General features: G+C 33.3%; 4 protein-coding genes and 1 pseudogene across 10 annotated transcripts; 4 read left to right on the forward strand and 1 right to left on the reverse strand.

Moving 5' to 3' along the window:
• Positions 1-1,312: 1,312 nt before the first annotated feature.
• LOC111282576 (CAAX amino terminal protease family protein) lies at positions 1,313-4,901 on the forward strand. Of its 4 annotated transcripts, none has more exons than XM_089761469.1 (9): positions 1,313-1,437; positions 1,594-1,665; positions 1,878-1,942; positions 2,027-2,314; positions 2,534-2,594; positions 3,614-3,738; positions 4,056-4,118; positions 4,195-4,340; positions 4,619-4,901. In XM_089761469.1, exons 1-9 carry the CDS (start codon positions 1,419-1,421, stop codon positions 4,752-4,754), a joined length of 975 nt encoding a protein of 324 aa, XP_089617595.1. In that variant the 5' UTR covers positions 1,313-1,418; the 3' UTR covers positions 4,755-4,901. The 4 variants fall into 4 exon arrangements, with proteins under 4 accessions (XP_089617595.1, XP_089617596.1, XP_089617598.1 ...); XM_089761470.1 differs by having other exon boundaries at positions 1,315-1,437; positions 4,216-4,340; XM_089761471.1 differs by having other exon boundaries at positions 1,362-1,497.
• A 445-nt stretch (positions 4,902-5,346) lies between these two features.
• On the forward strand, positions 5,347-6,440 carry LOC149518708 (uncharacterized). The gene is made up of 3 exons (XM_089760727.1): positions 5,347-5,506; positions 5,777-5,974; positions 6,075-6,440. The coding sequence occupies exons 1-3, from the start codon at positions 5,408-5,410 to the stop codon at positions 6,096-6,098; spliced, it is 321 nt and encodes a 106-aa protein (XP_089616853.1). The 5' UTR covers positions 5,347-5,407; the 3' UTR covers positions 6,099-6,440.
• Positions 6,441-6,840: 400 nt separating this feature from the next.
• On the forward strand, positions 6,841-20,343 carry RGS1 (REGULATOR OF G-PROTEIN SIGNALING 1). 4 transcript variants are annotated; one of them, XM_022870907.2, is made up of 11 exons: positions 6,841-7,146; positions 7,373-7,493; positions 7,597-7,660; positions 7,738-7,822; positions 8,241-8,314; positions 8,778-8,969; positions 14,768-14,856; positions 14,989-15,227; positions 18,771-18,895; positions 19,784-19,905; positions 19,988-20,343. In XM_022870907.2, exons 1-11 carry the CDS (start codon positions 7,070-7,072, stop codon positions 20,192-20,194), a joined length of 1,395 nt encoding a protein of 464 aa, XP_022726642.2. In that variant the 5' UTR covers positions 6,841-7,069; the 3' UTR covers positions 20,195-20,343. The 4 variants fall into 4 exon arrangements, 2 of the variants coding, with proteins under 2 accessions (XP_022726642.2, XP_089616851.1); XR_016342128.1 differs by having other exon boundaries at positions 6,870-7,146; positions 19,767-19,905; positions 20,001-20,138; XR_016342127.1 differs by having other exon boundaries at positions 6,870-7,146; positions 19,767-19,905; positions 19,988-20,125.
• Positions 20,344-21,026: 683 nt separating this feature from the next.
• LOC149518709 (uncharacterized) lies at positions 21,027-21,762 on the reverse strand (annotated as a pseudogene).
• A 1,766-nt stretch (positions 21,763-23,528) lies between these two features.
• LOC111283105 (very-long-chain 3-oxoacyl-CoA reductase 1-like) lies at positions 23,529-26,814 on the forward strand. The gene is made up of 3 exons (XM_089760724.1): positions 23,529-24,348; positions 25,968-26,037; positions 26,232-26,814. Exons 1-3 carry the CDS (start codon positions 23,720-23,722, stop codon positions 26,535-26,537), a joined length of 1,005 nt encoding a protein of 334 aa, XP_089616850.1. The 5' UTR covers positions 23,529-23,719; the 3' UTR covers positions 26,538-26,814.
• The last annotated feature ends 398 nt before the right edge of the window (positions 26,815-27,212 follow it).

The following is a 27,212-nucleotide window of genomic DNA, read 5'->3' on the forward strand; positions in this document are numbered from 1 at the left end:
CTCCTAATTTCATAGTTCTCACAACTTCTCAAGTAATTGTATTGAGAATATTTAATATGATCATTACTTTCATTTATATTAACTTCTTATTACATTTTTTCTAAGCAAGATCCACTTTTTTTTTTTTTTAAATAAAGGAATTTCGAGTTCTCTCTTTGATTAATAAAACAAACTGAAATTATGTTATTATTATTAAAGTCCTACATGCCATTTAACCCAACGGTCCACTGTTTTTATTATAAATTCTAATTATATTATTAAGTGGTTTATACATTACAAATTAAAAATAAAATTTAGTAATGCATTGAAGTAGGTCTTTGTCCCTTTCAGCCTGCTATAGTGGAAAACGCTTTGGCTAAGCTTTGAATAGGTTGGGATTACATTAAAGTTCTATGATTAGTTTTCAAATTTTCAGCTTAAAAAATCTTTAAATCGTTGTAAATTAATTATTGTTAAAAAGCTAAGGTAGTGTTTGGTTTTAAAAAACAGATTTATTTTTTGTTTTTATTTTTTAAAGACTTTTAAAAATGATTTTAAAGTTATATTTAATTTATTTTTATACTAATTATTAATTTTTTTTTTCATATTTTTCACTAAATAATTCTTCTTCTTAAAAAATAAAAATATATATTTTTAAAACTAAAAAATAAAAAACTTTGCAAATTTAACTTTTTTTTTTGTAAATTCTACTTTATACAATTAAAAAAGTTATTTATATAATACTTTAAAATATTTTTATTAATTTAACATTGATTTAAATTATTTAATTCAAAATCCAAAATTTAAAAATGATGAATGTCCATCCAATTTATGATACCATGATAGTAATAAAAAAAAAAGTATAAACGTGGTTAATGAGTAGATTTATTCAAGGATTGGACTATTTGTTTAAATTTAAAGATTCATCTAAATTTAAAAAAAAAGTAAAAAATTTAAATTTATTAAATAGATTTAAATATAATTTTTAAATTTATTTAAATTTTGAATTGAATCTTGAAAAAAAAAAAAGTCTAAACTCAACTTAATTCGAATAAATTATATATAATTAAAATATTATAATTATATAAATATATATTTGTAAATTTTTATTTTTTATTTTTTATTTTTTATTATAAAAAAATTAAAATTTTTATTATATAAATTAAATTTAATGATAAAGTTAGCAATTTATTTTTTTAATTTAAATTAAACTTAAAAAAAAATTTTAAAATCTAAAATATTAAACCGAACTTAACTCAAACAAACATATGAATTATTAACGTCAAATATACATCTCATCTCAACTCAACCCATAGCCATGAAGATAATGTGGCTTGAAATAAAATATGAGCAAGCGAATGGAAAAGAATTTTGGAGCGTCATCATATTTGTGCTCTGCTCCCACTCTTCCTCAGCGTCCTGCGTCCTACGATTTCTAGATGCTCCTCTCTTTTTTGGGTAATTTGATATCTTCATTTCTAGTTCGGAACGTAGAAATACAGATACTGTAGTAATAAGGTTTGGCTTCCGTTGAGTCTTTCTCTCACGCACACTCAAACACTTTTTTTTTTTTTCTTTCAGTGTTTTACTTATCTTGTTTTTGTAAAATTGTAGTGGAACAGCTTAAAATTGCATCCATTTGGATTTGGAAGCTAAAACCAGCTATGGGTTTGCTCACAATAAACTGTTAGTTCCACTTTCTTTGAGTTTGCTTCCTTCTTCTGTTTGTTTTACCAACAAAAGGTTTACTTAAAAAGCCAAAGCAAGAGAATGCTAAACTTGGGAAAGTTGTGATGCTTCATGTTAATTCTTGCATGATTTGGTCTCACGTACTCAATTATTAGTCAAAAAAATGTTCATTCTTTGTTAATTGTGCAAAATTGGTGATACTTGAATAGGTGGGAAGTTTGTTGGCTACTATGGTGCCAGTGCCATGCAGCTTTCACCCCAAAACTCAATCAGTGTAAGCTACCTGGTATTGCTATACGTGAAAAGTGGATAACATTCTGGTCCGACAGGTTTTATACATATCTGCTTTCCTCTGCAGGTTGCTAAATTCAGGATAAGGGCCTTTGCTGGTAGGAAATCAATGAAAAAACTGAGAAGGGAGGGACAACCACGTGAAAGTGTCACCTTGCCAAATAAACAGACTTTACCAGAATACAGCAGTGTCCTAGCAGATACGTCTCCCTCGAAGGATGATGATATTAAGAATGGAAAGAGTGTGTATTCAGCTCCACAGAATTCAATTTCAATCCCTTCTAGGAGTAATGTGCTTCAAGCCTGCACCATCACTTCTGGGTTGATAGCTGCTTTGGGTTTAATAATTAGACAGGTTTGCTTCAGCACGCTCAATCACTAGCTTGATTTTGATGTTCTTATCCTTTGCTTTTAGACACCCCCTTTTTTCTAGTTTATGTCCATCACTTGTTTCCTAGCTTAAGAAACTTGAGTTTCTTTAGTTTACATGTCCGAACCAATGAGTTTGCGACTTTAATTTTTCTTAACTCGGTAAATCACTCTGTAAGATGTATATCCTAATTGTAATCTGCAGGTGTCACATGTTGGGTCGATGGAAGGATTGCCTATTCTTGACTGCTCCGTGGAAGTATCATGTATAGTATTTTAAGCTTCCTTCCTAAATGTTTGTTCAAACTTCAAAGTTGGTTTTTTTTCATCTTTTTCTTCCTTTATGTTTAATTTGATGGTATTGCATGTCCATAGAAAGAGATGGCCCTTCAAAAAAAATTTTGACTGCTCAAGAACAACTCTGATAATCTAAAATATTGTCCTAATTCAGCGTCAAAGTTTGTGGCCTGTTGGGTTAAATGGACTTTAATGTAGGGTAAGAATTGGCCTCAAATCATATTAGAATTGGTGACAAATTGCAAAACTGGTTGAAGCTGCACAGATGAGGAGGCCGTGGATTGCCCTGTTCAAAAAACTTTTATATTTGGCATAGTGAAAATGGCAGCCTAAAGTTCAGCTTTAGCATCTCTTGTGGAATGGCATAGTGTAGTCTGGTCTGGAAGTGCTTCTTCAAATGAAGAATATGTCTCTAGATACAGCTTAAATATTAGAGAAGATTCAACAATGACTATTGTTGATTAAGGTTTCAATGACAGGAGTTTCACATACTAGTAACTCTAATTGATTGACCAAATTCCTCTTTTCCATGGAGAGAAAGAGAGAAGAAAAGAAGGGAAGGGCAGAGAAAGTTTGAAGCGAGTGCTGCAAATGTTTCTCATTTTTATCTCTGTGTATATGTTTTGATACTTAATTCATTAAAATTTAGGAGAATGTCTGTCACATGCTGAAATTAAACTGTTAATTCTGCATAGAACTTGAAACAAGGGTTCTTTACTAACATCCCTAGGTAATGCAAATGCATTCAGTTGTTAAAATTATGAAAAATTGGTTTGATTCTTTCTAGAACAGTTTAGGTCCATTGTTGTATGAAGAAGCCAGAGGATTCTATTTTGTTATAAAATACTCTATTTTTTAAGGTTTCGTATGGAATGTGTTTGAGCATGCAAATATTCATGTTTGTTCTAGTATGCTATTGGCGGTGGGGTGGGGGGAATTTGGCCTCTCATATGCCAAACAGAATCACAGCTTCTCCAACTGTTTGCAGTTGGTTTTGAGATGTGGCATCTTGAGTTGATCACTGGATTGGTTATGCTAATTTCTTCATGCCGATACGTACTATTGAAGACATGGCCTAATTTTGCTGAGTCAAGTGAAAAAGCCAATCAGCAGGTATGTAGCCTACTCAGTTTCGTGCCTTTGTCTTTACCTAGGCTTCTACTATAGTCGTAGTTGTGGTTCAGGTTTTAGGTTAGCCTATTAGCATTTGAATAACTAAAATCACGTTGAGCCAAGGAGTGGTCTGGCATTTGTCTACAGAACCTGTTAGGATCAGATTATCTCTTAAAAACTACTTATGTTGTTGAGATGATCCAATTACTTGAATCTGGTTCTACTTCCACTATACTTTTGTGATCTTTCTGTTTGTAACATATGCTGATCTTTGACTTCTTTGCTGAACTCCAAAAACATCTTTCTTCATTTTGCAGGTTCTTTCTTACCTACAACCTTATGATTACTTGGTTGTTGCATTTTTGCCTGGGATGAGTGAGGTAGCAGAAAAACTGTTTTCAATTGCCGTCAACTCTTTTGTTTTCTGAAATTCAGATATGCTATATTCCTTACTAGCTGAATGTGTGCAATGTCCAGGAACTCCTTTTTCGCGGCTCACTGCTCCCAATTTTTGGATTGGACTGGAAGAGTGTCCTAGTTGTTGCCACCCTTTTTGGTGTTCTACACTTGGGCAATGGGAGAAAGTATTCCTTTGCAGTGTGGTATGCATCTAGCATCTTACTGATTTAAAGCTAGGTATCTTCCAAATAACATCATGAAATTTCCTTTTTTATACAAAATAACATCATGAATTTCTTTTTCGTGTTTTGCTTGTTAAAATTATTGTTCATTTCTGCTACAACGGCTGCAAATATGTGGAAATATTTGAGAATGGAGGCTTGTGGAAGTTTCTTATTCTTGGCTGTGTATTAGAATAATCTTTAAACTTTAGTTTCTACTACTTTATACGATCATGATTTGGTGTATATTCCTGTTCCAGGGCAACCTTTGTTGGGATTGTGTATGGTTATGCAACAATCATATCCTCTAGCGTTGTCGTGCCCATGGCTTCTCATGCATTGAACAACCTAGTTGGAGGGATTCTCTGGCGCTACACATCAAAGTCGTTGGAGTGAGAATTAAATGCCATTTGGATTTAGTCGCATGATCTGTTTCAATGACCTAACATTGATTTAGATTGACAATAACAAGTTCTCATTGTATAAACAAGGTGCAATTTTTTCATTTACCTTTGTTATGGGAAACGATTTTATGCTTTGTCATTTTTCTTAGGTCTCATTTTTTTTATTAAAATTGAGTAAATTTAATTTTAAATTCGATATGATTGATAGGAAAAGGATAAAAAAATTTATAAAAATGATATAATTTAAAATTTGAATAAAAATTATATGTAAGTTTAATAAAAAAAAATATTTTATACTTAATGTACGAAAACAAATTATATTATTTACATATTTAATACAAAATAAACATGATGTGAAAATTCCACGTTGAAATCTGTTATAGAAGGGTCCAAAATCCTACAGTCCCTTTAAAGCTGGTTTTTTTTTTTTTTTTTGACAAAAGTCAAGATTTTATACCGAGTAAATTGAGGAAAGGCGTTGTCACCCTGTTAGTTGAAACAGAGTGAAAACAAAAAGGGCAAGAAGAAAATGAAATGGGAAGATACCGTGTCTCAGACGAGTTTGATCCGTGGGGAAAATCAAATCTTTTTTTATTTCACCATCCACCTTTAAACCCATGATATAAATTCAATCACCTTTGAATTATGTTTCAGATCCTCATCATAATCATCAATCAATTAATCTACAAAAAACTCTGTTTCATTTCCTTACACTTTCCTAGTTATTCTTCAATCATGTCATCTGTAAGATTCTCTTCCTCTCCTTTCTTTTCTCCCAGAACCTCTTTTTCTTTCCGGGTTTTTTGTTCTCTGTTTCTTTTTTCAGTTTCATTATCAAATCAGTTTGACAATTGACAGGTTTTCTCTTCTTTTTTAACACATTCTTTTCTGGAAACAAATGAAACCCGGAAAGAGTAATCAAAGTGGAATGTCATCATTGTCCCAAAAACTTTTCTTTTCTTTTTTTTTTTGGCTTTGATTTGATAACTATTTGTTATTCTTCCATGTTTTCAGCATTACAAGGCACAGCCTCTGCCAAAATTTGGTGAATGGGATGTAAATAATCCAGCGTCAGCTGAAGGATTTACTGCCATATTTAACATAGCAAGAGATGAGAAGAGGACTGGTGGGAAAGTCAAGGTTGAGGCTGTAAAATCACAGCAAAAGCGTGGTGCATATAAGGAGAAAAGCAAACATAAATATTTCATTAAGGTTAGACCGTTATAAAAAGATTCTTGGGATTCAATCAATGTTCATCTCACATAATAAATCTCTTGATTTACTAACTTCCTTTTCTTTCAATCCAATGCAGAGAAAATGGTTTTGCTGTGCTTGAAAGCTGAATTGAAATCACTCAACAAAACTTTTATGACAACAACAACTTGCTGCAGAAATCCTTTAGTTGATACTTGATAGTCATTTTTGTTGGCAATCCTGTTTTCTTTTCTTTTCTCTTCTGATTGCTTTCCTTTTTTAGAGCATAGTGTCTCCATGTTTCTCATGGAATTTTTCTGCGCACTTCCTTTTTTTTTTTTTTTTTTTTTAGTGTTTTCCTTGTGGAAGGAGGCTATTGTAAAGCTACAATTTTGCACATTTTCATTTGGGATGGCTTTTGACTCTGTTAGTACTTATATTTCATTGTAACAAATACAAAAAGAGAGGCTTGGTTATGGTTCTATTGCAGACTAAATTGGGTGAGATCCAATACCATTAAATTCAAACATAAGCTCCCAATATTCCAATACTCATTTAAGATTTCTGAAGCTTTAATTAGATTAAAAATTTTGTATATTTCAAGTCATATTTATTTTGTATCAAATATATATAAAATATAAAAATTTTATATCATAGTTAAATATGAATATATCAAATAGTTTTCATACAATATGCTTGTATCATACCTAAAATTATCCGAATCAACCTTTAATCTTTAATCATTTAATCCGAAGAAAGCTGAGAAAGAAGCTTCGTCCAGGTCAAAAGTAAAACAATGATGTTGACTCGTGAACTATGAGCTTGTCATCATTCCGAAAAAGGCCACGTGTTATATCTTGGACACAATGGGAGTCCTTGTTTTCGGCAAATGTAGGCAGCTTTCGTTAGTCAATTGGTCAAAAAAAAGCTATCACGAGGAAATGGAAACGATGGAGATTCGTAGGGGAAAACGAGGACACTGCTGTGTTTTTCCCAACCAAAGACTTGTCAAAATCTACTCTTTTTCCTTATCTTGTTTTGCACTTTACATTATGTCATGAAAATGAAGAATTACAACATCAATTCCTTTATTTGATCGGCTACCAAAAAACTATGGCAAGCTGTGCCATCGATGGTGGCTGCCCCTCCGACTATGTAGCCGTTGTCACAGCCATCTGCTCCATGATTTTGTAAGTTCCTTTTCTTTATTTCAATATTTACTAAAAACCCATTTGACGTAACTCATAAAAATTCGTTTTGAAGTTAAAGTTCAATTTGTTTTAGATGGGCAGTTTTGTTTGGCGATCATATATTTGATGTTATGCCTCAGTGAGTGGGATTTATTTTTCTTTTCAATCTGTTTATATTTCTGACTTTTGCCTTTCTTTTTTTTTTTTTCTTTTTCTTTTTTTGCAGACTTATTCTCAAGTCTTCTTTTCCGTTTTTGATACACAAGGTTCCCCGTGCCAAAGGCAGTTCCTTTTGGATTCCAGTCATTCAAGTTATTGCCAGCTTCAACTTTCTATTATCAATTGTGGTAAGGCAATATAGACGTCAATTTCCTTGTTTTTTTTTTTTTTTTTTTATAAATGACTTCATTATTTGTTAGTTTTAAATTGTTAATCATATGCTTTTTACAGATGTCGGGTAATTTCCTTAAATACAGAAAGAGCCATTGGTGGCTGTCTTGCTATGTTTGGGGAGGTTATAAATCTCTAATCACTTCTCGGTTTACTTTACATTTTTTCCATGAAATAGTCTGAAGTATGTTTTGCTTTCAGTATGGGTTGAAGGTCCACTTGGATTTGGTTTGTTGATGAGCTGCCGCATAGCACAAGTCTTTCAACTATACTATGTTTTTGTCAAGTAAGTGGGTATTCTTCTATTTGAGAAATTTTAAGACAGATAGCAAAGACTGAAAATGTAGAAATGATTGACTTATGGACCTTTTTATCTCTTATCTTAATCCAGGCAGTAACATGATGTTGGTTAAATTGTTAAGAAATGTTTGGTTCTGTTAATTTTCTGTGAAATGGTTCAGTGATAGGTCCTCATCTAATTTTTGAATCAATAAATTTAACTGCATTTCTTTTTCTTTGAAACTTTGCTACATGCTGTAGAACAAATTGGCATACGCTTAACCCGATAATTATTAGATTACGCTGCAAGACCACAAGTTTGCATCACATTGCAGTGTTTAGTTGTTGCAAAGGTATTATTATATGTTTTTAAACATGCCATTTTAGCAAAATTTGGTTAATTTGTATGCTGTCAATTTTTCCAGGAGGCGTTTACCACCAATTAGATCTCATATTTTTCTTCCACTGATTCTGTTGCCATGGATTGCTGGTGCTGCATGTAAGAATCTTAGAAACCTACCTATTTTATCAAGTTGAGCATACTGCAATGAAGTTAAGCTGCCTTTTTAGCAAAAGTTTCTCCAAATGAGTTTTTTCATCTGTTATCTAAACTTACACATATTGTTAACAGATATCTTGAATTAATATATGCAATTACAAATTTTAGGCAGCTTAAAAATAATTTGCTTGCTGAACTGTCCTTTAGTCATTTATTAGCTTCATGTTTTTAACAAAACGCATGAAACCCGTAAACTACCATGTGAAAGTGACAGGTGCAAATAACACTGCATCACTCAAGTCATTCCTGCTTTTTCTAAATATCTTGTCTAGATATTTGCTAATTTACACTCTTGAATTTAGGGATCTATCATTAATCTTATTTATGACAATTCTTTTGACTCTTCTCTGCTCTCACTCCACTGTGATTCCTATTTTTAACTAAAGGAGTTATTGTGCTGTAGTTATTCATGGGAAGAAGCCTCTCAATTACAGATGTCACTTGGAAACATACTGGATAATTCCAGTTGTATGTCTCCATGCATCCTATGTTGCTGTTTTGGTCGGGTTCACAGGGGCAATTCGGCATATAGAGTTTAGGTTTGATGAACTCAGAGACCTATGGCAGGGAATACTCGTCTCAGCCTCACTAATTGGTACATTTTTATCTCAGTTCCACACAAGGCTTACATTTCCTTCTGTTTGCTCTGCATATTTTGTGCATTACATTATCATCACTAATAAAGGAATCCACAGTTTTTTACATTATCATCGCTGACAAAGGAATCCACAGTTTTTATGCTCAATGCTGGCAAGAAATTAGTGCTATTCTTTTAAGTGATCCAGTGGAACAAAAAGTCTATGGATAATCTGATTTCATGATTGAAATTGATTATTATCATGATTTTTATGGATTTTAAAAGCATTTCTCAAGGAAGATTATACATTCTCCAGAGCTGAAAACTCTGCAAAACATTTTTCATTTTGTCAAACTCAAAAGATTAGTTGCAAACAGCTTACATGCAACTGAGATGCTTTAGCATTTGTTAACATCTGATTGGAAACATAAATTGTGGTTGTGATCTTATATATGCTCTTCCTGTAACATTCATGATTCAACTATATGCTCCTTCTTCCTAAAGTCCCCATAGTGCAAAGTACTATGTAGTTGAAACTGTGGGAACTGTGAAAAATTTAAATTTTCAGCAACAGGATTTGATGCAACAAATTATGATACATTGTTTTTCATGGGGGGCTAGGGTTTTAAGTTAAATTATAATCTGAAGTTCTTAAGAAAATTGGAAATTTTGAATAAAGAAAAGAAAAACTTAAGACTCTTAATAGAAGACTAATAAACTTGGCTTAATTGTTAGAATTAAGGTTTTGGAGAACTAGATACTAATCCCTTGGATTAGCATTTCATTATATAGACAATATTAAGGAAAGAGAATCAATTACAAATTACACATTAATGCTCCCAATTAATCCTTCCTAAACTGTCTTCCATGGAATATTCCTGTAATATTCCAACTCACACACATACGCATGCATTAACACTCCACCTCAAGCTGGAGCATATATATCAGTCATGCTCGGCTTGTTACATATATAGTCAACTCGAACTCCTGGAAGTGATTTCATAACCATATCAGCTAGTTGTTCCCCTGTGTGTACATGCTTCAATAATTTTGTTCCACTCTGCAACTTTTCCTTGATGAAATGACAATCAACTTCTACATGCTTGGTTCTTTCATGAAATAATGGATTGGAAGCAGTATGAATTGCTACTTGATTACCACACCATAACTTCGTAGAAGTCCGAACTGAAAGCCCAATTTCATCTAAGAATTTAACCATCCATAATACCTCTGTTGTAGCCAAAGCCATGGCTCTATATTCTACTTCTGCGCTAGACCTAGCAACTACTTGTTCCTTCTTGCTCTTCTAGGACACTAGATTACTCCCAAGGAAGATAGCATAACCAGATGTAGATTTCCTATCTATTGAAGAGCCTGCCTAATCTGCATCTGCATAGGCTTGAATACCCCCATCACTAGTAGAACTATAGAGTACCCGTTTTTTAGGATTTCTCAACAAATATTAGAGGATGTGTATCACTACTCTCCAATCTCTAGGAGCTACCATGAATTAACTAACCACACTCACTGGAAAAGATATATCAAGTCTCGTCATGGTCAGGTAATTCAACTTCCCATTAGTTTTCTGTAAGGTGTGGGATCATCAAGTAAAGTGCCATCTTTTGGAGAAAGCTTGATACCTGGATCCATCAGTGTGTCACTTGGCTTGGCATGGAACAAGCCTACATCTCTCACAATAACCAGCACATATTTCCTCTGAGATACAAAGATTCCCTTTTTACACCTTGCCACTTCAATACCTAGAAAATATTTAAATTGACTGAGATCCTTGGTCTCAAGTCAATCCCTGCACTATCACTATCAGTGATGATGATATCATCTACATACACTCCCAACAATGTAAGGCCAGCACTCTTAGATATATAAAATACTGAATGATCCTTCTCACTCTGCCGTATGCCATACTGAACAAGAACTACACTAAATTTGCCGAACCATGTGCATGGAGATTGCTTCAGGCTATACAGAGACCTACGCGAATGGTACCCCTTCCCAGACTCCCCCTAAGCAACAAACCTTGGTGGTTGCTCCATATGTACCTCCTCAGCCAAATCACCATGTAGGAAAGCATTCTTCACATCCCATTGATGTAATGCCCATCTATGCATAGCAACAAAACTGAGAAATAGGCGAATAGATATCATCTTTGCCACTAGTGAAAAGGTATCAAAATAATCTATTCCATCTGTCCGTGCATATCCCTTTGCTACTAGGCTTGCCTTCAATCTAGCCAATGAACCATCAAGATTCTATTTTGTAGTGTAAACCCAATTGCACCCAATAGCTTGCTTCCTTCTGGTAAGGGAAACCAAGTCCCATGTATGGTTGGCCTCTAGGGCCATCATCTCATCCTCCATAGCCTTACGCCATCCTGAATCTACAAAAGAATCACGAAAAGTATGCGACACAGTAATAGCATCAATTGTGGCAATACAAATTTGAAGTTGAGTAGAAAGTCCTTTGTACGAAGGTGTTTGTAAAGGAAAATTTTTGCAAGTTCGCGTACCTTTTCGTAGAGCAATCGATACATCCTCATCCATAGTGTCTTTAGGTGAATTCATCGATGGAGAGATTGTCTTGATAGGGAAAGTTTCTACAGGCGAATCTATGCAAGTCTGTCTAGTGTACATACGACTAAATCGAGTATCAGGACATGCCTCAGAAGGAGATGCATTGACCGGTGTACTATTTATCTGATAGATGAGAAAATCTTCTTTTCTGATGAGATAGGTGATGAATGAGATTGTAGTACCAAAGGAAAAGGAACTAACTCATGAAACACAACATCTGCTGAAATAATAAAGCGACCTAGGTCTGGAGAGTAACATCGATACCCTTTTTGGACATGTGAATAACCTAGGAAGATACACTTAAGTGACTGTGGGTCTAATTTAGTGCTATTTGGACGAGTGTTACGAACAAAACTTGTGCACCCAAATACCTTGAGTGAGATTGGAAATAAGGGACAATCAGGACATAATACTTGAAGAGGAACTTTTCCTTCAAGGGCCGAGGATGACAAACGATTTATAAGATAGCATGCTGTGAGGACAGCTTCACTCAAGAACACCTTAGCAACCTTCATTTGAAACAAAAGAGCTCTTGCCACTTCCAACAAATGACGATTCCTCCTTGCAGCAAACCCATTTTGCTATGGGATATCTGAACACGATGATTGATAAATAATACCTTTTGTATTTAGGAATTGAACAAACTCTGTAGAAAATAAGTCTCCCCCATTATCACTCCGTAAAATTTTGATAGACTTACCGAATTGATTCTCTATTTCTGCATGAAGGGTAGTGAAGATAGAGAATAATTGAGTGGCTTCGCAACAAATACAACCAACAAACTTGTGAATAATTATCAACAAATGTCACAAAGTATCTATAACCAGATTTCGAAATAATAGGCCAAGGCCCCCATATGTCAGAATGAATCACAGCAAAAGGAAACTTTTCTCTTTTATAAAATCAAGGTCGTTAGGGCATTCTGTGCAATTTGGCAAACTTGCACCATTCACAATCAAAACCAAATGACAATAAATGGGGACACATAGCTTGTAAAGTTAACATGGATGGATGACCAAAACAACAATGAGACGTATAAGCTGATGACGGTTCTCCCAAGCACACCATTAGTCCAGACTGTATCTTCTGTATATCTTCAAGCACATACAATCGCCCCCCTATCAATAGTCTGCTTTGTCAACAGATCCTGAAAAACACGATAAGTAGGAAAGAAAGAGACACTACAATTCAAATTCCTTGTAATTTGATTAACTGAAAGTAAGTAAACAGGAAAAGAAGGGACATGCAGCACAGAGTGTAAAGGTAACGTAGATATAGGTTGAGCCTTGCCACTTCCCAAAATATCTATAGAGTTCCCATCAGCAACCAAATTAGACTGTTTACCCGTAACAGGAGTATATGAATAAAGAGTACTTGTAATACTTGTCATGTGATCCGAAGCTCTTGAATCATTCTCCCAAGTCTTGGAGGGGGTAGACAGGCATGCAGTAGATTTACCCTGTATAAAAGTTGCTGTCAAAGAAGAGATTGAATTCTGATTCTGAAGCATTTGAATAAGCCTGTCGTTCTCATCCTGGGATAATTGTACTCCTTTTTCCTCTTGTTACTGGGGCTGAAGCTCAGCATTAGTCACATATGATGCTAGTGGGCCAGAATTGCCCCGAAAGTGTAGATAAACATTCTGTAAGTGTCCCTACTGTCAACAATGATAGCAAGACCGTGGGTCTCCTCTACCACCTCCATGTCCTCTACCTCATTCACCACATCCTCCGCGTGGTGGTCACCCTTCATGTTGTGGGGCCACAAATACGGCCTCGTATTCCTGTGGAGGATCATGTTGGGTGACCCTGTTCAGGCACTTATAAGCATCCAGTAAAGAAAGTGGATTTTTTCCCTCTAACATCTGAGTACTAGCACTGGCATACTCCTTCCTCAATCCTGCTAAGAAAAACACTACAGCTAGAGCCTCTCATTGCTCCCGGTTTGTCTTCAAATGTGTAGACAAGAGCATGAGTTCATTAAACTCATCATAGACCTACTTGAACGTAGCAAAATATTCCCTTAGGCCCCTATCAGACTTTTCCATTCTAGTCCATGCCCTGGTAACATCTAAGATCTTTTATCAATTTTTAAAGCATTCCAAAGTTCCTTGTGAGGTATTGATTGAATATCACCTTGACTCGTTGTTCAATCGAGTTGAACAATTGTCCAAGTACTCGATTGTCCTCTTGCTCCCACGCTGCATGTTCTGAGTTTCCTTTGTTGGTGGTTTACTTATCAGAAACTGAGCCTTTCCATGACCTCGTAAGGTCACCAATATAGTCTTGGTCCATGACAAGTAGTTGGAGCCATCAAGTTTCTCATCCGATAATTGTAAGCCCATGATAATCTCCCGAGTTATCACCTTAGATGCGGTAGCCTCTTCCTTGGCCATGGCCAAATAACCTTCTTCCTTCAAAACACAACTGGTAATCCTTCAATCAGGGAACACAACACCTACTCAACAACTAGGAACTCCATCCCTATTTTTGCAACCATGCTCTACACCCGGAAAAACTTGTCTCCCTTAATCTATCATTCAGAAGAGGTTGCAACCCCTTCTTCTTGCCCTCTTTGAGTATAAGGGGGCTGCCCCCTTTCAACTGATGAGGGACTACTGAAGAGGAAGGAAAGGCTTTTAGTACATAGTTTTAGGGTGGCAAGATCAAAGTCTGCGGTAGCAACTGCTTGGGTGATGGCGTAAGGGCTATCACAAAGGGGTTTGGGGAAAGAGAGAGAGAGAGTGGGCAGCAGCAGCTAGGGTTGCACTGCTAGCTCTAGTACCATAGTAAGGTTTTGGAGAACTAGATACTAATCCCTTGGATTAGCCTTTCATTATATAGATAATACTAAGGAAAGAGAATCAATTATAAATTACAATTAATCCCTTCTAAGCTGTCTCCCAAGGAATATTTCCATAATATTCCAATTCACACTCATGCATACACTAACATTAATAACAATACTTAGTAGGATAAACAAAACAAACTATGATACTAAACCCTAATATAGATGTAAAATACCTAATATAACCCTAGATCTATAAAATTACAATTAAGCCCCATAACAAGACTAACAAAATAAAATCTTAAGTAAGCTAATCCCTCAAATAGCTTATTAGGGTTCTGCATCAGTTTTCTTGTGATTGTTTCTGATGATATCTCCTTTGTATAACTATATTGACCTTCATTTTCTTCCTTGTGCTCTTATATATGTCCTTTTCAGGAGTTTGGGTTTCTGCTTTCATCTTGAATGAAGTTCATGATGATATCTCATGGCTTCAAGTGGCCTCCAGATTTATTCTTTTAATTGTGGTATGTTTTGTCATTGATTTGTTCCTTTGCCTCTTGATGGGTTTGCCTGCATCATTAGTCGGTTGACATACAAGTTATTGAAGACTTATGTTTTTTGTGTGTTTGCTAACATGATTCAGGTATGTTTCACAGGCAAGTATTCTTGTACCGGTTTTCTTTTCCATATCAATTTCACAGCCTCTGCTCTCACAAATCAGCTTGAGGAAAAGGGAACCTTTAGAATTCAAGACAATGGGTCAAGCTCTGGGCATACCAGATAGTGGACTGCTATTGCAAAGAGAACAAGCTGTTGTCATTGATCCTAATGAACCATTGGATAAGCTTCTTCTTAACAAAAATTTCCGTCGGTCTTTTATGGCATTTGCAGACAGGTACTTCATACTTCCCTAAGCTCCAATTAATTAGCTTTTCTTTTGGTGGTTGGTTACTTTTTGTGGTATTTTTATTGGATTTGAAAAGAAAAAGAAAAAATTTCATGGTGAAAAGAGATTTTTCATTTTTTTAATAGATTGTTTCTTGAAATAGTGCATTGTCACATTGCCAGTCCCAAGCTTGGATAAAGGAGGAGGCTTGCAATAGGTTGACAGCTAGTGTAAAACATGGTCAAACCATGATGAAAGACCAAAACAAGAATTCTCGTTGGGTTGTCACCTTCCAGCGACATGCTACATCGAAGCCTAGATGTAGCGTTAAATATGCAAGGGTTGCTAGGTCGCTGCCCGGGTGCAGTGTCTAATAGGCAAGGGTTCTCGTGTTTTGGTGGATGAACATAAGTAAAGAAGTTAGTCCATAGGAGTAAGTTACACTTAGCTACTTGGAATATAGGATCATTAACTGGTAAGCTTGTAGAGATAGGAGATGCAATGGCTAGAAGGGGAATTAATATTATGTGTCTCCAAGAAACTAAGTGGGTAGCGGAAAAGGCTAGAGAGGTAGAACCGTGGGGCTCTAAGCTTTGGTACATAGGGAACGAGAGGGGTAGAAATTGAGTGGGGATAATTATTGATAAGAATTTAAGGGATGATGTGGTTGAGGTTAAAAGAAAGGGAGATAGAATTTTACTTGTTAAACTTCTTTTAGAAAAGGTAATTGTTAACATCATTAGTGCCTATGCCCCGTAAATAGGTTTGGATCAGGAGAGTAAGCAAAAATTTTGGGAAGACTTAGACGAGGCAGTGTGAACTGTACCATACGGAGAAAACTTGTTTATTGGAGGAGACATGAATGATCATGTAGGCAAGGATGGTAATGACTTTGAGAGGGTAAATGGGGGATATAGCTTTGGATAGAGAAACGAAATTGGACAGGCTATCCTAAAGTTTGCTGCTGCATTTGACCTAACGATATTAAATATGTGTTTTAGGAAAAGGGATCACACTTAGGGACATTTAGGAGTAGATCAAATGCTAGTCAAATTGATTTCTTTTTTTATGAGGAAAAATGATAGAAATAGTTGTAATTATACCATGTGAGAGTGTGGCCACACAACAGACTGTTAGTACTTGATCTATTCCACCTCAAGGGGTCAAAGAAGAGACATCAGAGTCATGGACTACGTATTAAGTGGTGGAACTTGAAGGGGGACAAAATGGTAGCATTTTGGGATAGACTAGTAAAAGAAGTTGATTGGAGGCCTGATGAGGATGTAGAAGTGATGTGGGAAAATATTACAACCAAAATTCAAAAGGTTGCTAAAGAGACACTTGGGGAATCTAAGGGAAAGGCAACATTAGAAAAAGAATCTTGGTGGCGGAACGAGGATGTGAAAAAGGCAATTAAAGCTAAGTGGGAGTATTATAAATATTTATGGAACAATAAGGATGAAGAGAGTTATTGAGAGTATAAGACAACAAAAAAGTAAACCATGAAGGTTTTTCAAGACTCAAAAAGTAGGATTCATGAGAAGTAAACTAGAGACAAGAGTTGGAGAAAAAGAACTATTCAAAATTGCTAAAATAAGGGATAAGAAGAGTAGAGATCTTAATGGCGTTAGATGCCTAAGAATAGAAGAGTTTTAGTGAAGGATGAGGAGATTAAAAAGAGATGAAGAGATTGTTTTGATAATCTCTTTAATAGTAGTTTTAAGCATGATATAGATAGGTTAAACATACCTTTTCAGGATGTAAATCATGTGGTTAAGCGTAATATTAAAAATTATGAGGTTAAAGAGACTTTGAGAATGATGAGATTAGAGAAAGCTGTAGGACCATATGGAATCCCGATTGAAGTCTAGAAATGCTTGGGTGAAATAGGGATAAGATGGTTGGCGGATCTTTTCAATAAAATTTGGCATACCCAAAAGATGCCAAAAGAATGGAGGAAGAGCACTCTTGTGCCTTTATACAAGAATAAAGATGATGTACAAGATTGTTCTAACTATTGAGGAATAAAACTTATGAGTCATACTATGAAACTTTGGGAGAGAATAATTGAATGTAAGTTGCAATGTGAGGTCACTATTTTCAAAAATTACTTTGGGTTTATACGAGAACACTCTACAATAGAGGCGATCTACCTTTTGAGGCTTTTAATGGAGGGTTTTCGAGTGAGAAAAAAATATCTACATATGGCATTTATCAACTTAGAAAAAGTATATGATAGTGTTCCTTAAGAGATACTTTAGTGGGCCTTAATGAAGAAGGAGTCCCTTTAAAGTACATCAACACATTTAAAGATATATATGAAGGAGTGGTAATGAATGTGAGGACAGGTGGAGGCATGACAGATAGCTTTCCTATTACCTCAGGATTACATCAAGGCTGAACACTAAGTCCTTTCCTTTTTGCATTAGTTATGGACGAGCTCACTGGACATATCTAAGATAAAGTATATTATTTGCCAACGATATAGTCTTAGTTGCTGAAACTTGTGATGCCCTTAATACGAAATTAGAATTATGGAGGAATACATTGGAGTTTCGAGGTTTTAAATTGAGTAGATCTAAAACTGAATATATGGAATTCAAGTTTAGTAGTTGTAAGGAAATGGGTACTAGTGTGATTAAGTTGGATGGTGAGGAAGTACCAAAAAGTAGCCAATTTCGATATTTGGGATCAATTATTTAGAGTGACACTGAAATAGAAACAGATGTCAAACATAAGATTCAAGTGGGATGGGCGAGGTGGCGAAGTGCGTCGGGTGTGTTGTGTGATCGCAACATACCTTTAAAGTTAAAAGCGAAGTTGTATAAAACAACTGTAAAGCCTGCATTACTATATGGAACTAAGTGTTAGGCTGTTGAGAAACAATGTGAGAAGAAAATAAACGTAACGGAGATGAGAATGCTTAGATGGATGTGTGGTAAGACTAGAGGAGACAAAATTAGAAATGAAAAGATTCGAGAAAAATTAGGGGTAGTCCGAATTGAAGAGAAGATTAGAGAGGGCCGATTGCGATGGTTTAGACATGTGAAACTTAGGCCTAGCTATGCACCAATTAGGAGAATTGAGTCTCTAGATCTAGTAGAGATCAAAATATCTAGAGGTAGACTGCAAAAAATATAGATGCAAGTAATAAAAAACAATATGATGGTTAAGGAATTAGATGAAAAGGTGGTTGTTGATAGAAATGAATGGTGCAAGAAGATTCAAACTACAACCTAACTTGATTCTCTTATTGGTTTTTCATATAGCTAACCCCAGAGTATAGGATATAAGGTTTACTATGTTGTTGTTGTTGTTTATTGTTTCCTGAAGCTTGGCAAAGAAACCAAAGAATTCTTTTTTGTGTGTTTCGTAGTGATTCAATTTGCATATAAGAAACTAGTTGAATTGAAAAGTTTCTATCATCGAAAAGAAAAACAGAGGAAAATGGATTTCCCTACAAAATTTATTCACTAGTGTAAACTCTAGAACACATTGTTTATGACCTTAAAAGGCTAAAAGAAAAATTAATTTATTTCTTCTTGATCACAGTTGTTTGGCTGGGGAAAGCGTGCATTTCTTTGAAGAGGTGCATGAGCTTGGCAAAATTCCAATAGATGACCCTGTAAGAAGGATCTACATGGCACGCCATATCATTAATAAATACATAATTGCAGGTTTGTTATTCTTATTTTTGAGGAAGCACTGCACTAAAATTTAGTTTTTCAGTTTTTTCTCTGTTTTATTTTCAGTCTTTCGTCTTGTGCTAGAAGTTCATATAACTTCAACAATATCTTTACTATCCTTCAAATATAGAAGATTGCCTCTCTTAAGAAGAAATTCTTCCGTTGCAGGGATATATTGATAGATGGTTCAAATTTTAATGTTTGTTGTGAGTTCGGACTTTTAGAAAGTTACGTACTGAGAAGTGATGTTATGTGCCGATATTGCTAAATTGAGTAATTGAGATATTTTAACATGGAAACTCTGAAGAAACTGGTTTACCATGGTTCACCCAACATAGAGAATGCATGTGGAATACTTCCACTCCATTAAACCATTACCATCTAGAAACAATCTTATGACTAATGAGCCTATAGTTGCTAGTCATTGAAAAGCAAAGATATATGCCATTTAACATTTTCTATATCTCTTTAAAACTAACCTTTTACTGTTATCAAACAGGCTTCTGCTTCTAAGTCCTTATTTCAGTCCAAATTATAAAATTCTTGAATTACTGCAGATCCACCCAAACTTGATTTTAGATCAGGCCTGTCCTCTGGTTGGACAAATTAGGTAAACATATTGGTGAAGTGCATATATTTGTAATGGAAGGAATTAAAACAAGATTTTATTCTCTATTTTCATCAAAGAAGAATTTTGTTTCATAATGTTGTGTGGTGAAACAGTCAACATCCATCGAGGGAACAAATAGTCTGGTATCAATCTTCTGTGATCATTTTGTCCATGAAGCTTGATTTTTAACATGTTGCTTAATAATTGGCATCTTATTTACCTTCCAAGTTATGCCTTTATACAATTTCCTAGCCAACTTTGTCATACAGGTGCAGCAATGGAAGTTAACATATCTCATAGAATCCGGCAAGAAATTTTGACCACCACTGATTTGACTCGTCCTGTTCTCTTTACCAATGCTCTAAATGAACTAATGCAGTTGATGAAAATGGTAGGTTTTTTGCTTAGAGTAAGTAATATTAGTTTAAAACTATATTCATTCATGTCAAAGTAAGCTATATTTTTTACTGTAGAACTTGGGTAAAGATTACTGGTCATCCTTGTACTTCATCAAATTCAAAGAGGAAGCCAGTATGAGATCTAATGGTCACGAGATGGAACAGATGACAGGATATTTCTCTCCCAGATTGAGTTCTGTTCATGCCACTGATGATCCCTTTCAGCATGACCATATTTCAAGGGGCTCTAGCCAAGATATTCATGATTCATACCCACAATGAACTAAGATTTGTAAATTGCCATTATGTTTACTGTAAATTCATATCACAAATGGGCATGAATGAATGATTTTGTAAAAGGGTTCGACTCTAATCCATTACTTTTTTAACTTACACCATCCAATACATCTAAAACAGTCATTAGATTGGCATATCAGTGTGCGAGACTTTCATTATGCTTCTCTTAATTTCGTCTGTTTCCCATCTTCAAATCCGTGGTGATGATCGTTCTTCTTTGTAGGATGGTGCGAATATGTGATAGCCCTACATTTTATCCACGCACCAACCACTTCTAGCAGCATATCTTAAAGTTCCAGCTTCCGAAACCCGTATAGCTGGACATCTATGCCTCGGTGGGACAAGACTTTAACCTCAACTTCAAACTTTTATGCTTTGTAGCAAATTTAGGGTGGATCCGAGCATTTGGGTCATGCTGTCTCTTCTTAAGAAGTCGGGTTTAAATCTTTCACCGTTAAAATAAAGTTAATAGCACATATGATTTTTAAATTTTAAATCAAATTTTATATTGATCTTTAAGTTTTAAAAAATTTTAATTAAATTTTTTATTGTTCAAACGTGTATTAATATAATTTTTTTTATTTGTAGGATCATTTAAATTGATGATAAATCTTATATATGATATAATTTTTCAAACTTATATTACATGAAATGTTTCAAAGGTTTGAACAAATTACGTAGAGGAAGACCAAAAATTTTTTTTTTCTCCTCTCTTTTCTTCTCCCTACTTCTCATTTTCATCACTAAACTTTCGTGTCTCAATCAAATCCTCACCAAGCTCTGGCCTTTGCAACTCCACATGTTTCTTTATCAAAGGCCAAAATTTTCATGTCCTAAATCTTTATCAAAGGCCATAAGTTTCTTCTCCCCACTCTCCTCATTCTCTAAACAGTACTTCTACAGCTTTTTTGCGTCTAAAGTAACCAATTTCAAGAATGCAATCAAAGGCCAAAACTTTCATATCCAAATCCTTGGATTCCAACAAAGTTAAAATTTTGAGAATTTTCCCATTATTGACAATTTCATTCACAAAGGGAAATTTAGTAAACTTAATTAGTTCACACAAAATTTTCAAGCAATGGGCAACTATAGAAAACGCCTCATCTTCTTGGATCTGTTTTGTACAATTTGGGTTGCAAAGGACTTACTATAAAAGCGAAAAAGCTTTTGAATTTTAGAATTAAATTCTGTAACTCACGATAAAACCTTTATGAGACTCGATATTCGAATTGAGCCAATAATCGAACCAACTCGTCTTTGTTTTTCCATGGCTTTTTCAAACACTTTACCAAGCTTTCGATGCTCTCAAAATCAATCTAGACTTGAATCTCATACTCAAACAAACCAACAACGTAAGAAATGAAGTGAGTCGAGACTTGAAGAGTCAAGAAGCTTCTGAGACCATAACCACAAGTCCTTTCGAGGGTTTCGATGAAAGTTTTAAGGTCAACAAGATATTAAGAGAGAGTAAAAAGATGTGAGATTTTGGAGATGATTGAATTGGACTCTGTTTCAAGCTCAAGAAGAGCGTTAATGACAGATAGACGATGGATGGTCAAAGTTTATTTTTTAAATTTTTTATTTTATGATTTATTTAAAAATGATAAAAAATTTCACGTAATTTATTCGAATAATAAAAAATTTTCACATAATATAAATTTAAAAAATTATCTATCATGTCACATAGAATTTATTATTAATTCAGACATTTTAATAGATGAGAGATCACATTCACACACATTTAAATAATTAAAATTTTGATTGAAATTTTTTAAAATTTAAAAATTAAGATAAAATTTGATCTAAAGTTTAAAAATCATGCTTGCTATTAACTATAAATAATAATAATAATAATAAGTTTGGGCTATTGAAAGCCGTTTCCTTTGCTAAATCATGTTCAAAAGACCGGTGATCCAAAATCCCTGCATGTTGTTAGCTGTAAAACTCGATCTATGAGCTGGTCTAGCCAGTAATGTGTATTTGTTTTTTTTTTCCTCTTTTTTTAAAAAAATTAAATATAAAATTATTTTTTATACTATATATTTTCTGTTATTTTGATACTTAAAAGAAATAAAATTATTAATTTGTTACTCAAATTTTTATTCAGATATTTACTTTTTGGTACTGACAATTAATATTATCAATCAACTTACTTATACGACATAAATATCCAATAAAACATTTATATGTGTTAAAAAAAATTTAATTAATGTCACATCATCAATTATCATGACAAAATTAAAAATTTTTCAAAAAATTCAAAAAAATAAAAAAGTGAAATATTTTTGAAAAATTATAAAAATTTAAAAACTGCAATATTTTTAAAATTAAAAAATTAAGAAAACTTTTAAATTTAAAAAAAAAAGTCTAAAATTTTTTTAAAAATAAATATTTTAATAAAAATAACTATTTCTTAAAATTGAATAAAAGATTCGAAAAAACTTTTAAAAGTTGGAAATAAAAAAATCCTAAAATTTTTAAAAAATCTATTTTTTTTTTAAATTGCAACAATTTTTTTAAAAAAATTCTTACAATTTTTCATTTTTTTAATCTTACAATTTTAATTTTTATATATTTTTGAAATTTCATATATTTTTTAATTTTATTGATTTTTTATTAAAATTTTAAGTTTTTTACTTTTTATTTTTCAGTAAATATTTTTAGTTTTTTTTACTTTTTTATTACGTTTTGGATTTTTAAACATTTTAAAATTTTTTTAAAAATGTTCAGAATTTTTTGAAAAATTTTATAATTTTTATTTTTTAAGTTTTTGTGAATTTTTTAAATTTTAAGAAAATTTATTTTTACTAAAATTTTTTATTTTTTTAATTTCCCAAAATTTTTTTATTTTTATTAAAATTTTTAGATTTTTTTAATTTTAAAATTTTCATAATTTTTAAAAATATTTTAAATATTGTAATTTTTTATAACTTTCTACAATATTTTAGATTTTTAAAATTTTTTTAATTCTTTTAATGTTACTATGATAATTGATGATATAATAGTAATTGATGTATCTCAACATCTTATTAAATATTAATGTCATGTCAATAAATTGACTAATGATATTAATTTAAATTATCAAATCAATAATAAAATATAAATATAAATATAAAATTAATAATTTTATTTCTTTAAATATTAAACTACCAAAAAATATATACTATATAAATACTGTTTATATTTAACCCTTTTTAATTCTACAGCTCTTACGGATGTCAAGTCACAAGGGAAACCTATACAGTTAAAAGATTTATCTATCAAACTCATCTTGTTCTTAATTTTATTTTTGTGTGTGTGCTTTTTCAAAAAACTTATGTATTAGATAATTCCTTCAGTAATTTATTCAAAAAATAAATAAATAAACTTAAGTATGTAGTAGAAAAAGACAAGGAAAAAGGTACAAAAAAAGGCTTGTTATTGTAATAAATTGGTCGTCTATCTAGGTATTCAATAACCAGCTACCAAATTGACTTATATAATCACCCGACATGCTGCTTGAAGCTGCAAATGGCAACCGAGTTGCCTGATTTTGTTGTGATCTTGGCGATTAGTACGCTAGGTTTCATCTCCCTGTGTAATCCAATCCTCGGTTTTATCAAATGGGTTTGGATTATGTTCTTCAGGTCACCAAAGAATCTCAAGGACTACGGTTCATGGGCTATAGTCACTGGCTGTACTGATGGGATTGGGAAAGCCCTGGCGTTTCAACTGGCATCAAAGGGTCTTCACTTAGTCTTGGTTGTGCGAAACCCTTCAAAACTTGAAGCTACCTCAAATGCTATACATGAAAGATTTGGTGCACAAGTCGAAACCAGAAACGTTGTCATCGACTTGGCTAAATCCAGTGGAGAAGAGATATCCAAGACGATGAAGGATGTTATCAGAGGGCTAGACATTGGTGTTCTTGTAAACAACGCAGGCTTGGCCTACCCCAGTGCCAGATTTTTCCATGAGGTCGATTCGGAGTTGATGGAGAGTATTATAAAGGTGAATATAGAGGGAGCTACCTGGATTACTAAAGCAGTGCTTCCGGTTATGATGAAAAAGAAAAAAGGGGCGATAGTCAATGTTGGCTCTGGTTCCTCTGGTGGCATCTGTTCTTACCCGTTATACACCATTTATGCTGCTACCAAAGCGTAAGTTAATTTCTCTCCTCTTTTACTTTAATGGGTCAACTTGGGTGTCTGAAAAAAACATATTGATTTGAATGCTCCCTGTAAAAGTCCTTTGATGGCTTGAAACTTACAAGCATCCCAATAGCTCGAGTCTAAAGATCTGATTATCTGATGTGACTTGTCAATTACCATTTTTAATTTAAAAGAAAGGATGATATGAAATGATTACTCCACATAACTGAAGATAGATCTGCTTCCAGTCTGATCGTTTCATGGGTTTTTGTTAATTCCTGTAATCAGCTATCTTCATTTCATCTCAACCAGATCTAGCAAAAGACAAGATTGGAAGTGAGTTGATTACACCTAATTCTATTTATCCAAGAGTGGTATTCCAAGCCTAATTGGCTTTTTACGCACCTTTTTCCAATAATGCTTTTCCACTTTGTTCCACTTACTAAAATATCAGAATTATCAGGTTATCAAATGTTACTTGTATATCATTGAAGCGTTTACGTCCTTGTTGCATGCAGAAGAAGAAAACCATTTCTTAGCTTGCTTGTGTCTTTAAGAAAACATATAGTTGGAGAAAGGTTTTTTCTTCCTTGTCTTTGGATTTTTTTATTATTTGCTTAGACAGAACAAAAAACTTTTCCCTTCTTACATACGCTGCGAAGACTGTGCAATGACATTTACGGTTGTTTTTCGAAAAATTTTTAATTCCGAATCCTTGGAATAAAAATGGAAATAAGGAGGCTAGCAGTTGGTAGCACTTGGGCTAGAAGAATTAGCTACTATTGGACTAATGCAATCAATGAAAAGAGAATAAACGAAGAAAGTTAGGTAAGCCACTTATAGGTAGCTTTCATTAGTGTAATAGTTTTCCCACTATAGTGCAAATAAACTCTTGGAAACATTATCTTCAGGAAACAATGCCTAAACGAAGAGAATCAACATTACACTTTAAGAATCTCTTGAACACATGAATCATAAACCGAAAAGAGAGATCGAGAGAGAATAATTTTATATTTGAGAGATTGAATGTAAAAGTGTTTTGAAATGAACGATTATAGAAGTATTTATAAGCTTTAAAAGATGTTTGAAACACCTCTTCATGAACATATATGACTGGAATAAAGAATCATCACTTTTGGAATAAAACATATCCCACAGACATATTTTTTGAATTCCAGATAGGGAAGCATTATTCTTCTACACTAATACATACTACATGAATTCTAAACTTTGAAATCTTATAAAAACACTTAAAACACTTCAGAAAAGCTACTTTATTTGGTAATATGTACAATAGTCATGACTCAAGAGAAAGCTTAGCTAAACTCTAAAATAGTAACATCCCCTCAAAACAGGCCTCTATTTAAGCTTGCACATCTTTTGGGAACAACAATGAAATTTGTATGATTACTATGTTATTATGTAAGAAGAACAATAAAAGGAGCAGTTGATTTGCAAAATTTGTCAATTCAAGGTAATATGACATCTGTGTGCAGGAAAAAATTTAGTCTTTTTTAATACTAACTCTCTTTATGGCATGTCAAAATCACCAGAGGACCTGGTTTCATCCCTTTGCTCAGTAGTTTGATATGAAATTCCCCTACAATAACTAATTCAACATATCACAGATACCTTGCAATGTGGTCAAGAAGCATCAACTTGGAATACAAGAAAAACGGAATCGATATTCAGTGTCAGGTAATTTGATGAGGTTTCGAAACAGACCTGCATTGCTTCTACAAGGAATTATGCAATCTATTTTTCCAGTGATATTGGTTCAGTCTTATATTGTTGTTGATGCCACTGCAGATTTAGCGGTCAAGATTGTATTCCCCTTTACTATTTTTTCTTTGATCATTAATATTTTGTGTGTTGGCTTTTGAGCAAGTCAGATTCCGTTGTTTGTGGCCACAAAGATGTCAAGGTTAAAGAGAGCTTCCTTATTCATCCCATCACCAGAAATGTATAGCAAAGCAAGCTTACGATGGATTGGTTATGAGCATCTGTGTGTACCTTATTGGCCACATTCTGTGCAGTGTTCCATAATGAATGCATTGCCAGATGCCTTGAAGGATCAATGGCTTTTCAATTACTTTCTTGGGATGCGGAAGAGAGCGCTGTTAAAAGACTCAGAAATTCAGAGCAAACATGATCCAGAATACCACAAATCCTTGAGTTGGCTCTTTGACTGCATGTAGGTGTATCATGTCAAAAAAAGAAATTCCCTGTATTTGCAAGTAGGGTTAAAAGAAATTGATAATAAGCAATTAGATGGTCAAATCTTGCTGCAATAACTTAAAAATAGGAACTGCGTGTTCAAAATTCAGTTGTAATGTCTTTCGTTTTTTGGTTTAGTTGCCGAGGAGATTTTATGAGGATATAGAGGCCTTGATTTTGAATTAGGATCTCCTCTCCTTTGAATTCAAAAAAAAAAAAAATTCGATTTTAATTGAAATAATCATTAAATTGATTTAATTTGATTACTTAATCAATTATTGAATTAATTTCAATTGATTATAAAAAATAATTTTAAACAAATTTTTGTTTTTGGTTAATTTAGTTCAAAAATCGAATTAATCAAATTTTAATTAAAATATAATTAAACTTATACATTAAACTAAAGGTATATAAAATTGCTCAATTTCAGTTATTAAAATTTTTAATTTAATATTATGGTATTTGAATTTTTTTAATAATTTTATCTAATTTGTTTTAAAAGTAAAATATGAAGAATTGAAAATATAATTTAATTTAATATATTTTATTATTTAATTAATTAAAAAATTAATCTAATTAATTTCGATTAATTAATTTTTAAAATTAAAAAATTTTATTTAATTAATAAAAATAATATAATATAATTTGATTAATTT

This window comes from Durio zibethinus, chromosome 5 (assembly GCF_047325235.1).
Source record: "Durio zibethinus cultivar Kanyao isolate XHJ-2024 chromosome 5, ASM4732523v1, whole genome shotgun sequence".
Classification (NCBI taxonomy): Eukaryota; Viridiplantae; Streptophyta; class Magnoliopsida; order Malvales; family Malvaceae; genus Durio; species Durio zibethinus.